The sequence below is a fragment of the Sarcophilus harrisii genome, chromosome 1 (assembly GCF_902635505.1).
Source record: "Sarcophilus harrisii chromosome 1, mSarHar1.11, whole genome shotgun sequence".
Taxonomy (NCBI): Eukaryota; Metazoa; Chordata; class Mammalia; order Dasyuromorphia; family Dasyuridae; genus Sarcophilus; species Sarcophilus harrisii.
Window position 1 is genome coordinate 362,150,455 of NC_045426.1, and position 15,616 is coordinate 362,166,070.

Consider the following 15,616-nt stretch of genomic DNA (forward strand, 5'->3'; position numbering starts at 1 on the left):
TGTAGTTTGTCATCTCATGTCGTTATGCAAGCAGAAGAATATTAGTTGGAGAAATAGATACCATATTAACGTAGTTGCTATGAGACAACAGTGCTTAACTTAAATCAAGCATCTGTTGCTTAAAATGGGTGGTACATATATATGTATATACATGTGTGATGATGTACTTATCTAATATGTGCATATACGTATATATGTACATATCTAGGCTTATGTAAGCACAGACATGTACTTATCAGTATATTAATTGTGTTTATGTAAATTTCTATCTATGCACATAGACGTATGTAAATATGGGAAGATTTATATGTATGAATTGTATATGTCATGCTTTTATAACATATACATTAATTACAATCACATAATACATAATCATGTGTATACATACGATTATATATTTATGTATATAAATCACACATTTAATTATATATTATGTATATAATTTATTTAAAACATACTTAAAGACTTAGTGCACTGCTCTGTATCTATGGGAAAATATGTATGTGTATGTATTTGTGTGTGTATGTTATATATAAAAATTCTATATAATCATATAGTATGCATATAAGATATAAACAAAATTAGATTATCACTTATGATATATTACATAATTTATGACATAATATAATTTACATAATTTTGTATATACAAATAGCATCATTTGAATATTATATGATGTATCTATACACATATATCTCCTCATAGATACACAGTAATGTCCTAGGTGTTTAGGTATGAGAAAAATGTTGTTGTTTTTAATAAGTTAAGTATCTTAACAGTCTTATTATAGAGGCAAACTATTAGAAGCTTAGGCTAAAGCAGATGCAAAGAATGACTCAGAAATTATTCAATTTCTTTATAGAAATTTTTTTGGAGGATTTTAAAATTTTTATTCTTAAAAAAAATCATTCTGTTGTTTCAGCTAATGATGCTGGCTACTTTAATAATGAAATGGCACCAATTGAAGTGAAAACAAAGAAAGGAAAAGACATGATGCAAATGGATGAACATCCCCGACCACAAACAACTTTGGAACAACTGGCAAAGCTCTCACCAGTCTTCAAGAAAGATGGAACAGTCACTGCAGGAAATGCTTCAGTAGGTGTTAATTTTAAGATATTTGGTCTATTCTAAAAGCAATCAATAGAAAAGAAATGTGACTGTCACAGTAGTTTTAGATTATTTAATTTTATTTTTTCTCAATAGTGTTTCATTTTTTTTCAAATACATGTAAAGATAGTTTTCAGGATTCATTTTTGTGAGATTTGTGTTCCATATTTTTTTCTCTCTCCCTTATTTCTTCTCTCCCCAAGACAGCAAGTAATTTGATATAGCTTATACACATACAATTATTTTAAACATCTTTCCATATTTGTTGTGCAAGAAAAATAAGACTGGGGTGGGGGGCACATGAGAAAGAAAAAGCAGAAAAAAGGGGGTGAAAATACTTTCCTTAAAAATAGTATCCTTTTCTTCCCTATGCTCATTAGAGAGGCCTTGGCTTCCTTTCCTATTTACAATATCCCCAAGCAAACAGTGTTCCTTTGGTATCATTTTCCATTCATTTTAATTACCCCTGCTGTCATTACCTTTGTTCAGACACAGATCTCTTTGGATTATTATCATTTTCACTTAATATATTGCTTTTCTTTTAAAGGGAGTGTCTGATGGAGCTGGAGCAGTGATCATAGCGAGTGAAGATGCTGTTAAAAAACATAGCCTGACTCCGCTTGCCAGAATTGTGGGCTACTTTGTATCTGGATGTGATCCTACTATTATGGGCATTGGTACGTTACCCTGAAAATGAATTGTCCACTTCAATTAATTTTGATAGAGATGAGATTTTTAAAGCTATTAGTATAGCTTGATGTCCCTAGGTAACTCCAAATCCATTGAGGTATTAATAAGTTCTAAAAGGACAGGTCTTCAGTCAGTCAGTTAGGATATCTAGCCACTGGAGGCTCTGGAGGGGAAAGTGAGGACCGTGCACATCCCTTCCTTGCTTAAACCCAATTCACTTGCATGTTCTGGCATTGCCCCCCTGATATCATGATATCATTACTTTACAAAGCAATTACTATGTGAACAGCACTATTCTCTATGCAGTAGGAATAACCTCCTCCCCATTCCCCAAAAAAAGAGATAGTTCCTTCTCTCAAGAACCTTATAATCTAACTGGAGAAATGACTGAGTCCCACAGAACCATGATGCCTGCTGCAGGTGTGGATGGGCAAAAATAGGATCCTGGTTCTTCAAGTTCAACATCTTTTATCATACAAGCAAAGATGACACAATGAGAAAAGAACATTAACTTCCCATCCTTGTGGTCCATACTATCTCGAGGTTTGAGGATCAAAGGATCACAAGAGTAATCAGACAATTAAAAAAGTAATTGCTTTTTTTTTGTTTGGCTTGAATAGAGCAACAAAAATAGCATTTGTCATAGTTTTCAACTTTCCCTCAGCCGGCCAAGTCTACCAACTCTGGGGTGTCAGTGGCATTATATGTTTAAGTATTTTAAGAAGGGAATCTCATGTTTTATTTTATTTTATTATTTAAGCTTTTTATTTCCAAAATATATGCATAGATACTTTTCAATATTCATCCCTGCAAAACCTTGTGTTCCAAATTTTTTCCCTTCCTTCCCCCTACCCTCTCCCCTACATGGCAGATAATCCAATATATGTTAAACATGTGCAATTTCTCTACACATATTTCCACATTTATCATGCTGCACAAGAAAGATCAAAAATGGAAAAAAACGAGAAAGAAAAAAAACAAGCAAGCAAATAGCTTCCCATCCAGTCCCCATAGTTTTCTCTTTGGATGCAGATGGCTCTCTCCATCACAAGTCTGTTGGAATTGGCTTCAGTCATCTGATGGCCACATCCATCAGAATTGATCTTCACATAATCTTGTTGTTGTGTACAATGTTTTCTTGGTTCTACTCACTTCACTTAGCATCAGTTTGTGTAAGTATCTCCAGGTGTCTCTGAAATCATCCTGCTGGTCGTTTCTCATAGAACAATAATATTCCAATACACTCATCTGCCATAGCTTATTCAGCCATTCCCCAACTGATGGGCAGTTACTCAGGTTCTAGTTTCTTGCCACTATTAAAATGGCTGCCACAAACATTTTTGCCCATGTGGGTTCTTTTCCCTCCTTTATGATCTCTTTGGGATATAGATCCAGCAGAGACACTGCTAGATTAAAAGATTTGCACAGTTTGGTTGTCCTTTGGGCATAATTCCAAATTGCTCTCCAGACTGATTAGAACAATTCACAACTCCATCAATGATGTATATTAGTGTCTCAGTTTTCCCACTTCCCCTCCAACATTTATCATTATCTTGTCCTGCCATTTTAGCCAATCTGAGAAGTGTAAAGTGGTACCTCAGAGTTGTCTTAATTTGTATTTCCCCAATCAATAATGATTTATAGCATTTTTTTCTTATTGGCTACATGGCTTTAATTTCTTCATCTGAAAATTTGTCTGTTCATATCCTTTGACAGTTTATCAATTGGGGAATGACTTATAAAGCCTTATAAATTTGAGTCTCATTCTTATATTTATTGTATCTGATTCTTATAAATTCTTTTCTTATTCTTATAAATTTAAATCAATTCTCTAGATATTTTAGAAATGAAGCCTTTATCAGAACCACTGAATATAAATTTTTTCTCAGCTTTCTGCTTCTCTTCTAATCTTAACTGTATTGGTTTTGTTTGTACAAAACATTTTTAATTTAATATAATCAGAGTTATCTGTTTTGCATTTTATATTGTTCTCTAGTTCTTCTTTGGTCATAAATTCTCCCTTCTCCATAGTTCTGAGAAGTAGACTATCCCTTGTTCTCCTAATATGCTTATAGTATTACTCTTTATGTCTAAATTATGAACCCATTTTGACCTTATCTTGGTATAGGGGGTTAGGTGTTGGTCAGTGCCTAGTTTCTGCCACACTATTTTCTAGTTTTCCCAGCAGTTTTTGTAAAATAGTGACTTCTTATCCCAAAATCTGGGATCTTTGGGTTTGTTAAATAGTAGTCATTGACTATTTTGTTCTGTGAACCCTAACTATTCCACTGATCAATTACTCTATTTCTTAGCCAGTACCAAATGGTTTTGATGACCGCTGCTTTATAATATAGTTTTAGTTCTGGTATAGCTAGGCCACCTTCATATGCATTTTTTTCATTAATTTCTTTGAAATTTTTGACCTTTTGTTTTTCCAGATGAATTTTGTTTCTAGCTCTATAAAGTAGTTTCTTGGCAGTTTGATTGGTATCTAATGAATAAGTAGATTAATTGTCATTCTTATCATATTAACTTGACTGACCTATGAATACTTGATGTTCTTCCAAGTACTTAGATTTAACCTTATTTATGTGAAAAGTGTTTTGTAATTATGTTCATATAGGTAGGTCTTGGCTTTGTCTTGGTAGGTAAACTCCTAAATATTTTGTATTATTTGCAGTTGTTTTAAATGGGATTTCTCATTCTATGTTTTGCTGCTGTATTGCTGGTGTAGAAATGCTGATGATTTATGTGGATTTATTTTGTATCCTGCAACTTTGCTAAAGTTGTGAATTGTTTCTATAGTTTTATTCCTTGTCCTGGAAGAGCTCACAGTCAAATGGAAGAGATATCATGCAAACAACCTTGTTCAAAAAACTATAGATATATAAAAGATAAATAGAAAATAATTATCAAAGGGATGGTACTAGAATTAAGGACTGAAGAAGCCTTTCTGTAGATGATAAAATTTTAGCTATACTTTGAAAAAAGCCAAAAGACAGAGATAAGAAAGATGAGCATTCTATTTATGAGTAACAGACAGCAAAGAGACTCAAGAGTCAGGAAGTGGAGTATCTTAGAACATAAAGGGCAACAGTGTCACTGTATTGCAGAATTCATGGTGTTAAAGTGTAAGAAAACTAAAGAATAGAGGAGGAAGTTATGAAAAATTTTGAAAGAGGATTTTATATTTGATCTTGGAGATGATAAAAAAACTGCTTTCATTAACTAGTAATGCTTCTAAAAGTTCAATCTGTTCACCATAATCTGTCTCCTATTCTAGCTCAGACGCCTCTATATTTATTGTACCATACTGCCTCTCAACTGGAGAATAATTAGTTCAATATCTAAATGACTCTCCTAAGTCCTGCTGCTAAGTACTATAAATCTCCAGAGGCTTTATACAGTCATTTACGTTCATAATGATCAGCCCAAGTCATCCAGAAAAGGTTAAATTCTGTTCAGGATATTCTTCAGAGACAGGTGAGTATGTTCTACAGTTGAGAAAGATTTTGATGGAAAATGGCTAAAATTAAATTTTAGAATGTTGATTAATAATTGAACATACCAGCCTTGCAAGTTAACTGACCCATTACATGGCTATAAGAACCATGCCATTCTATGCTTTGAAATGAACCCAGAATTTTTCACTGGATTTTTTATCACGGTATTGCATGAACAGTAGAGAATCAAATTGATATGGTTTAACATACTAGTCCCAGCAATATCAGACTACTTAGCCTAATGTAAGTTTTGTCTGAGAAGTAAAATAAGCCTGTTATTTCAGCTAGGTGGTGCTTTGCCAGATCTGGAGTGGGAGATCTCACCTTCCTGAGTTCATATCTGCCGCAGATTCTTAGTAGCTGTGGGACCTTGGGCAAGTCAATTAATCCTGTTTGCCCCAGTTTCCTTATCTATAAGATGAACTGGAGAAGGAAGTGATCAACCATTCTAATATCTCTGCTAAGAAAATCCCAAATGGTATCACAAAGAGTTGGACATGACTGAAATGATTTAATAAGACCTCTCAAACTATGAAACTTCAGTGTTGTCTTAAAGTCCATGGATAATAGATTTAGATACAGAAGGGATTTATTGGAAGCTGTAAAGTTCAACTCCCTAACTTTACATGTGAGGAAATGGGAGGCATAGAAAGGACTTGTGCAGAATGATATAGCAAATGCCTAAAGCAAGATTAAATGAAGTCCTGCTTTTAAGTTCAATATTCTATACTAGCAATTCTCAGACCTTTTGGTCTTTAATCCCTTTTATACTCTTAATCATTATTGAAGACCTTCAAAAAGCTTTTGTTTGTTTGGGTTTTATCTACCAATACTTATCATGTTCAAAATTATTATTTTTATTAATTCATTAAAAGTAAGACTGAACCTATTGGGTATAAATAGATATCTTTGTAGAAAATAAGATTTTCCAAAACAAAAAAATTGAGAAAAGTGACATGACTATATGTGTTTTTGCAAATCTCTTAATTTTTTCTGACAAAAGAAGATAGCTATTTTTCATATCTGTTCCTCCATTCAGTCTATTTCATTTTGACTAAAGCATCTGAAGAAAATCCAGATATATAGTTGGAAAAGGAATGTTTTAAAAGGCAAATACTTTCTCAATATTATTATGAAAATAGTTTTGACCTTGCAGACCCCACTCTCACCAAAAGAGTTTTGGGAACCCACAGGAGTTTGTTGACCACACTTTAAGAACCACTGTTCTATATCATATATTACTTTATTAGATATCCATTCATCTAAATATGCTTTGCAAACCATTTCTATTGAACTATAAAACTCATTTTGTAATGTTTAATGATTTAGGGTCTGCTTTATTTCCATTTCTTTGCTATCAGGAAAAATGCTACTAGAAATATTTTGGTGTGTATTAGGGGCCTCTCTTGTAAATGGACTTTTCTGCTTATTTTTTTTGTTTGTTTTTTTCTCATAATGCCAAGTTGTAGAATTTTTGTCCCATGTAACTTAAGAATGCATCATCCTTGTATGTTCATGCTCTACCAAGTGCTTTCATTATTATTTCCTGTTGGTGGGCAGGGATGCTGACTTTTTAACATTTATGCCAGTGTAGCCTGGGACTCTGGCAGGTGGAGAGACTTCAGGGCTTTCTGTTATTTTTGTTTAGAGAATCATTCCAAAAGGTTGGTATGCTATGCTGATGGAATCATACATCCTTGAAGCCAGTTATGTAGACATTAGTACTTGTAGAATGTATGATAAGGAGGGATGGGATCTTTCAGGAAGCTTAGCACCTCTGGTTTGAGGATTTGATGAGCTCTTTTCAAGTCTGCTAATCTACCTTTGGTGTCTATCTTTCACCCAACATCACCTGTGACTCCAAAAACTGTAGCATGAACAGCAGTAAACAATCTTGTCAGACAGGCTAAACCAGATTGAGGGCCTCAGATCCATGGGTGAGTTAGGGGAGGGTCTATCCCAAACACTTTCCTTGGCTGAATGGCCAGAGGAGGACAATCTATTCCAACAGCCGTGAAGGTGGCTGAAGCCGGTTCTGTGAAGCATTTAGAGTTTGGAGGTCATCCATTGCATCCCCACCCATCACCAATAGATCTGACTTTTGTCCTGCCATTGGACTTCATTGACCCTGGAAGAGAGTGAAACTGATGACTTTGTGCAAATTTGCCTTATTTAATTCATTCAGGAGTCAAGAAATCACTTGTAATATCAAAAACAAAGGACAAATGACAGTAATCGTAGAGGTAGAACAGGCCATAAGCATATCATTGGTCTAATTAAACTTTGATTGATTATCAGATTGATTTATCTAGTTTAAATTCTTAAAGATGCAGTGGATGCTCAGGAAGTCCTAATTCAAATCCAGCCTGTGGATTTGAAATAATAGTTGTGACTCTGGATAATCCAGTTAACATCCACTTGCCTCATTTTCCTCAAGTATAAAATGTACAAATAATAACACCTACTCATAAAATGAATATTTGTAAAATGATTACTAATATAATATCCAGCATATACGAGATACTTAATAATTGCTTATTCCCTTCCCTATTCTTTCCATGTAAAGTTTCTCTATTATTTCTAGCATCTTTTCTACAAAGTACCTAATTTTTTTCCATAACTAGTTTTATTTAATCTAACCTTCACATTAAGAGACACTGCTACCTCTGCTACTATTACCTTCTTTATGGCCCAAGTATGATTGAAAAGACATCACTCCATGCTTTGCCACCCTGGTTTTAGCCTTGCTAGATACAAACATGGTTCATAGATGATGTAAACCATACTGTACTAGAAGCTTTAGCAGAACAAAGAGCACGATCATCCCCTCATCTTCAGTTCTGTCCTGTAGTAATGACATCTTATTCAGTCTTGCTGTGTAGGTCAAGTTTTCTATTTCCTCATTGATCACATATTTAAGACATTTAAAATCCTTCTTCTTCCCTGGCCCTGTCCTTCCTTTCCAGCCTTTTTTTAAAACCCTTCTCTTCTTCCACATACACTACAATCCATCTACTTTGACCTCCTTGCAATTTTTTAAGTGCAGTACTCTATCGCTTGCCTCTATGGCTGTCCTTCATAACTAAAAGGCTCTCCCTCCTTACTTCCAATCCCTGGCTTCCTTCACCCCAGATCCCATCTTTTGCATGAGAAGGCTTTGCTCAGTCTAGTTCTTCCACTTCTATTCTTCCCCTGTTTGATAATCTTCATCTACTGTCTATATCTGATATGTATCTAGTTATTTATGTGTCTTCTTTTTTTCATAGTGGACTCTAAGCTTCCCAAGGGCAGCAACTCTTTTCTTGGTATTCCTAGCCCATATATATATATATATATATATTAACATGTAGTAATTGCTTTAAAAAATTAATTGACTCAGTTAATGATATACTGAAGGATGTGGGGCGATTATAGAATCACAAAGTCTGAGTTGGAAGGGACCTGAAGTTGAATAGGACAGTCTGTATTAGAACAAATTAATCGTTCTGTTAGAATATTAGCTTCTCTGTTTTTATGTGTCACATATATTGTATATATAGATATTTTTTTATTCTTATAGGTCCTGTTCCTGCCATCAGTGGTGCACTAAAAAAGTCAGGACTGAACCTGAACGACATGGATTTGGTTGAAGTAAGTATTCTGCCTTTTACAGTATGAATAAAAGGGCCCATTATCAATGGCTTCCACCTTAGCACTTTTATAGTAATAATTTATTTTTTTATATAAGTAGCACTTTAAATTTTGCAAAGTAGTGCTACTGACATTTTAAAATGTATCCAAAGTCTTTTCATCCTGCTCAAAGCAATCCTGGTGATGGATTGATTGCATATCTATTGCCTGAGGACAGGATAAATAAATTTTAAAAGGTTCATTGCCAGCTTATCTGCAATGGTGCTGGATTGTTTGATTACATCAGTCTCTTGAAGATTCTCTGCAAAGTTAGAAAGAGGTTGCAATTTGCATTGGTAGGAAAAATAGCCACATCAGTGACTATCATTTACTAAGCATATGCTGTGTGCCAGTGACTCTGCAAAGTACTTTATAAATATTATCTCATTTGATACCCACAATAGCCTTGGCAGGGGAGTATCCCCATTCTACAGTTGAGGAAACAGGCAAACAGGTCAAATGACTTCCCAAAAAGTCACTTGAAAAAGACTTAGGTCTTCTTGAGCTCAGGCTCATTGTACTATTCACTATGTCATCCAGCTGCCTAATTTATTAGACACTTATTGTGTTGCCAGGCCCCATGCTAGATGTACCAACTCAGAAAACTGCAGATGCTCATTTGCATACCTTCTTGCTTGTGTACTTCTGACAGCACAATTGTAAACATATAGCCTTGAGATGATGCCTTGAGATTCTAGATAATGACCTCTGTCTCCAGAGGGAAGATGATTGATGAAATATGCTTAAAAATTAGTGACTAGCTATGTGGATCTGGTTCTCATAAATTAGGATAGCAGGGCTCCAGGTCATTGTCCTTAAAAATAGTTATTGTTTCCTCTCCTAAGCCTTTCATTCTGCAGGTTTGTCATCCTTAGTTCTTTCATCACATATGGCATACTTTCTGGTTCCCTGTTATTCCAGCTGTCATCTGTACACATTTCATTTTGTCTGCATCTCTCCTAAAATACAGTGGCTAATATTGTGTGTCACTCTAAATACTATTTATTTATAAATAAAGTGGTCCAGATATGATGACTGACCAAGGCAGAATATAATGGAATGCTTATGTCCTCTCTTGTTCTGAATATTGAATTCATTGAATTGAAAGCCAGAACTGGAAGAGGCTCAAAGATCACCTGGTCAAATGAAGAAACTGAGAATTGATGATAATCTTGATGTGCCCAACTTCCCACAAGTAATGAACATCAGAATTAGGATTTGAATATCTGACCTAATCCAAAATTGGACTCTAGAACATTAGCTTTTGGGGGGAGCCATGTTACAGTGTTAACTCTTAGCCAACCCAGTCCACAGTGATATCTGGCCAAAAAGTCTAGAAACTGTAATCATTATTGAGAAACAGTTAAGATCTAGAAACAATAATAGGATTAAAAAACTGCTAGCTTATAAAATAAATATTTGATGGGGAGCAGCTCCAAAGCAAGATTTAACCTGATATCTGGACACAAGTCACACTGAGTACAAATACAGAAACTCTTTATAAAGTCACCTAAAATGTCGATCCAGATAGAATAAATGTAAAATCTATAAAAAAGAGAGTTATGAATTAAAACTATTATGTGGCTACAGGATACATTAGACAGAGCCAGGCCTAAAATCAGGAAGACTCATTTTCCTGAGTTCAAATCTCCAGCCTCAGACCCTTCCTAGCTGTGGGTCTGGACAAGTCACTGCTTGTGAGCAGGGAAAAAGAAATGGCCAACTACTCTAGTATTTTTGCCAAGAAAACACTAAATAGGGTTATGAAGAGTTGGACATGACTGAAATGACTGAACAACAACAACCTAAATTATGTTAGCTAACCAATGTTTTATCCTTTCTCCTGAAGGTGAATGAAGCTTTTGCTCCCCAGTATCTAGCAGTGGAAGAATCTTTGCACCTTGACCGAAGCAAAACCAATGTGAATGGAGGAGCCATTGCTCTGGGCCATCCTTTGGCAGCCTCTGGGACACGGATCACTGTTCATCTGGTTCATGAATTAAGGTACTCATGAGAAGTTACTGTATTTCAGTCTCATTCTCATTTCCAAACAGCCATGTCTTTCTGGCTTTACAGCACAGATTGGTTGCAAGTCACAAATACAACAGTAAGTTGGGAAGTACATTAAAAAAATGAGCATGTGATATTGTAAACTTTTATATTTAGGATCATGGGTCAGAACTAGAAGGGTCTCAGAGATTACATGGTCCAAACCCCTTCATTTTTTCAAATGAGGAAATTGAGACTTGATGATAGTCTTGATGTGCCCAAGTTCACACAAGTAATAAACATCAGAATTGGGACTGGAATGTCTTACCCAGTCCAAAAACAATGAATATATGTTCTGTTGATGTTTTGTCTTCTTCAGAGGTTTCTTCTGTTGTGATGGTCTTAGGATGTTTAGTTTAGATTTATCATATTCCAGCTGGTTACATCTTAGGAAGCAATGTGATAAACGGCAAAGCGCTTTAATTCAGGAATCATAAGAACCTAGATTCAAATCCTAACCTGTTACTCCACCACCAATGTAGATTACAACCCCTCTGTGCCTTCATATGGCCATCATAAACCACTCTAACCAGAACCAGTTTCTTACTATGTTGCTTACCTGCTACCTTACCACATCATCTCCACATAGACCACTGAGGACAGGTGAGCAGGTGGTTCCTTGCAGAGCTGCTTTAGGATGGTTTCCATGATCCGTGCCAACAGTTCGAGGTTTTGGATTCAACAAGAAAGCTCTGGTCTCTTAAGCCAAAGAATTGATTGCATTTAAAAAAAAATAGGTGATGAGCTTTGATTTGTTTTCCCCAATAGTGTTTTTTATTTTTTCCAATTACGTGTAAAGATAGTTTTCAACATTTATTTCTAATAGATTTTGTTCTAAATTTTTTCTCCTTCCTCCCAAGACACTAAGCAACCTGATGTAGATTATACATATACAATCATTTTAAACATGCTTCCATATTACTCATGTTGTGAAAGAAAAATAGGACAAAAGGGGAAAACCATGGGAAAGAAAAAGCAAACAAAAAGGCGGAACTAGAATGTTTCATTCTGCCTTCAGTGTCCATAGTTCTCTCTCTGGATAGGGAAGGCATTTCCCATCCCAAACCTATCAGGGTCCCCTCATGGCTAAGTCTTTCATAGCTGATCAGAGGGTGTGCACAGCTTGGTTGCCCTATGGGCACAGCTCCAGATTAACGCTCTGGTTTAGAAGACATTCAGTCCCAAGGCCAAAGAGGAGGAGTCATTCCCAAGATAAGCTCTCACTCCTTATTCCCAGCATCCATTGGAAAGTGTGACAGCCCTGCCGCCACTTTCCCATTTTAAGACAAGGGTTCCCCCTACTGGCCACCCCGGGTTCGTACCGTTCTGGGATCATAAATTTAGAGCCCTGGGGCCCTTTAAGACCAGCTAGCCAAAAAACACTAAAAACCCACCCCCCGTGTCCATCCCCCCCCCCCCCCCCCCGTTTTAAAAATGAGAGAGTTGAGCCTGGGCGAGAAGTAACTTGGGGATCCCACAGTCTCGGGCCTGGCTTCTCGCTCCCTCACTTGCGGTACTCTCATCTCCCATCTCCGTGCCTTTGCCGCGGCAGTGCCTCGGGCCTATTACCTCTGACTTCCCTTCAAGGTCAGCTCCGGCCCCACTTTCTGTGGGAGATTCTCCCAGCAGCCTCCTCTCCGTGCCTGTGTCCCCTCCCCCCAATATCTGCTCTGTGTGTAATGTGTGAGGACATAGTTGTTTAAAGGTTGTTTCTCACACGAAAATATAAATGCCTTGAAAGGTACCATACGTTTTCTTTATGATCCCAGCACTAACCACAGTGCCCGGTGCATACTGATCACTAAATAAAATAATAAAAAAAAATACTAAACACTTAATAAATGAGCTCTTAAACATTAGTCACATTGCTGGCTCTAGAATCAGAGGCACGTGTTCCACATCACCCCCTGATACTAGCCGGAGGCCAGTCGGTGATTGATTGTTGGACCTGAAGTCGGGAAGATCTGAATTCAGATGTGACCCCCTAGCTCTGTCATCCTGGACAGACCACTTGATTTCTGCCAGCCTCAGTTTCCTCGTCTGGAAAATAGGGATAAGAATCCAACCTGCTTCCCAGAGTAGTTGTGGAGAGCAAAAGATTCAACCTGTGTAAGGCACCTTGCAAACATCTAAGTGCAATTTAATGTTATTATTGTTATTAAATCATGCAGATCTTCCTGACTCCAGGCCTAGCAATCCATCCACTTCATCACTAGCTGCAAACTTATAATTGTTAGCAAACATTATTATTATTCTAATTTGTTTTACTAATGAAATATTTTCATCCTATCCCCTTCAAAAAAGCCCACTTATTTTTCTCCTCATCCTGCCCCCAAAAACTCTCCCTCCCTTCTGTACTTTATTTCAAAATTCTTTCCTCAGTGGCCATCTTGAAATGTGTTCATTGGGAAGCCTTATCAAGCCATTTGTGAAAGAAGGAGGGGGCAAATATTATTACTACTTGCAAGTCTTTGGGCAACTCTTAGTTTCCTCCCTCTGTAAAATGAGAAAGAGTGGATAACCCCTGAAGTCTCTTCTAGCTCTCAAATCTGTGACCCCCATTACTTCCTGACTTCAAGTCTGGCACTGAACTAGAGGCTTTGCAGGAAGAATAAAGTTGAATTTAGACTGAAGACCATAAATGACAACACAAGGATCAATAAAGGAGCTTCTGGTTTCACTCAGCTATGCACTGGTTGAGCCAAGTAGAAAAATAATGACATTAAACTTGACTAGCACTTTCCGTACATTACTTGATTTGATGTTCACAATTATTCTGTGATGTAGGGAGGGCAGGGGGCATCCTCTATTTTGCAAATGAGAAAACATTTCAAAGATTGAATGACTTGATAAATAAGGAAATGTTGAGAAGAACTGCACGTTTAACTTCTATCAGGTTACTTACTGTCTTGAGAAAAGGAGAGAGAGAAAAATTTGGAACACAAGGTTTTGCAAAAGTGAATGTTGAAAATGATCTTTGCATGTATTTGGAAAAATAAAATACTATTTAAAAAAAGGATTGAATAACTGCCTAAAGTCACATGACTCTGGCGCCATTGCTAGGTTTGGAACCGAGGTGACTCCTCGTCTAGTATTCCTTTCAACAATTTTAAAGGCATCTGGTGAAATATTGGATAGTGAGTGTGGGCTGTAGTCAAGAAGTCCTGAGTTCAGATCTAGCCTCAAATACTTACTAGCTGTGTGATCTTGGATGAGCCACTTAATCTGTATTTTTCTCAGTTTACTCCACTGTAAAATAAGATAACAATAGCACTTACTCTGAGTTGCTTTGAGGATCAAATGAGATTATCTTTATGAAAGTGCTTAGCACAGTGCCTAACACATAGTAGGCTCTATATAAATGCTTTTTCCCTTCCCCATCTTCCAAAACAATTTCAGATATGAGAAGCATCTTCAAAAAGGATTTTAGAATGTGAGCTTGTCTCTAGTGGACTTGGAACCTGATATGACATACTTTAAAGAAGACTAATTCATCTTCTTCAAGAATCAAAAAGAGCCAAAACATTTCTAAAACTATCCATTCATTAAGATTCATTTATTCCATCCAAACCCAGAATCTGAGACTGTTCATTGGAAGGGTTCAGGGATGGAGAAGTCTGCATCTCCTAACGTAAACCTTATCTACTGCTTTCTCTTCTAGACGTCGAGGTGGAAAGTATGCAGTTGGATCAGCTTGTATTGGTGGTGGCCAAGGAATCGCTCTTATCATTGAGAACACGGCTTGAGGACCCGAGGACACAACGACTAGAGTCCTTAGTCTGTAAACATTTATTTACTAGATTGTGTGAAAGAAAAATAATAATCTTCACAAAACTGACCTTGTGTTACCAAAGAAACTTCCAGTGAGCCCGGGGGTAAAGAGAGATGGGGATTCTGAAGTTACCAAGGCAGAGAAATCCATTTATTTATGCAAGATGTGTGCTCATCTTTAAACTGATTTTCCAGATTTGGCACCAGTAATATAAAACGTATTTCTCAGCCAAAACTTAATTAAGGTAACTTGACAAAACTAGGATTCCTGCCATATAACCGCCAAATATATCTTTCTGCCTTACTGCATAATTACAAGGCCATCTTGCCAATTGTTGCCTTAACTCTCTAATTAATCACTTGGTTCACTCCTGTCCTAAAAGAGGTGTTTCTCATTTCATTGCAATCAAAAGGCTTTTACTGATCATTTTTAAAGTTGTGTTTGTTGTATACTAAAGGCATTTCATAGATCATCTGTGACAAAAGTTGTCATAAAATATCAATAAAAAGTCATCTCAATTTCAAGTTACCTTAAGTGGCTCATTTTTGCAGTACTTTATGATTTACAAAGTGCTTTCCTCAAATCATTAGCTGGTAGGTGACGTAAATATGAGGCCCATTTAACAGATAGAATCAGACAGATCAAGTGATGTGCCCACAGTTATATATAGCTGGTGAGGGTGGATTTGATTTGCTTAATAACTATAGCTCCCAAGCCCTCATTGGCGACATTGGTGAATTGGTCTAATCAGCCAAGATAAAACCAGTATCTCATTCAAAAACACAAAGCAAGGAAAGAATGATAATTACATTACCACAGACTG

General features: G+C 36.4%; 1 protein-coding gene across 1 annotated transcript in view; it reads left to right on the top strand.

The window, feature by feature from the left end:
- The window catches only part of ACAA2 (acetyl-CoA acyltransferase 2), a 31,014-nt gene extending 15,693 nt beyond the window's left edge, over window positions 1–15,321 (top strand). Inside the window, exons 6-10 of the mRNA XM_003759542.4 lie at window positions 923–1,098; window positions 1,658–1,787; window positions 8,863–8,933; window positions 10,822–10,976; window positions 14,683–15,321. Of these exons, the coding sequence (XP_003759590.1) occupies window positions 923–1,098; window positions 1,658–1,787; window positions 8,863–8,933; window positions 10,822–10,976; window positions 14,683–14,767 (617 nt within the window). The 3' untranslated portion in view covers window positions 14,768–15,321. The remainder of the gene's footprint in view (window positions 1–922; window positions 1,099–1,657; window positions 1,788–8,862; window positions 8,934–10,821; window positions 10,977–14,682) is intronic.
- Window positions 15,322–15,616: the final 295 nt, after the last annotated feature.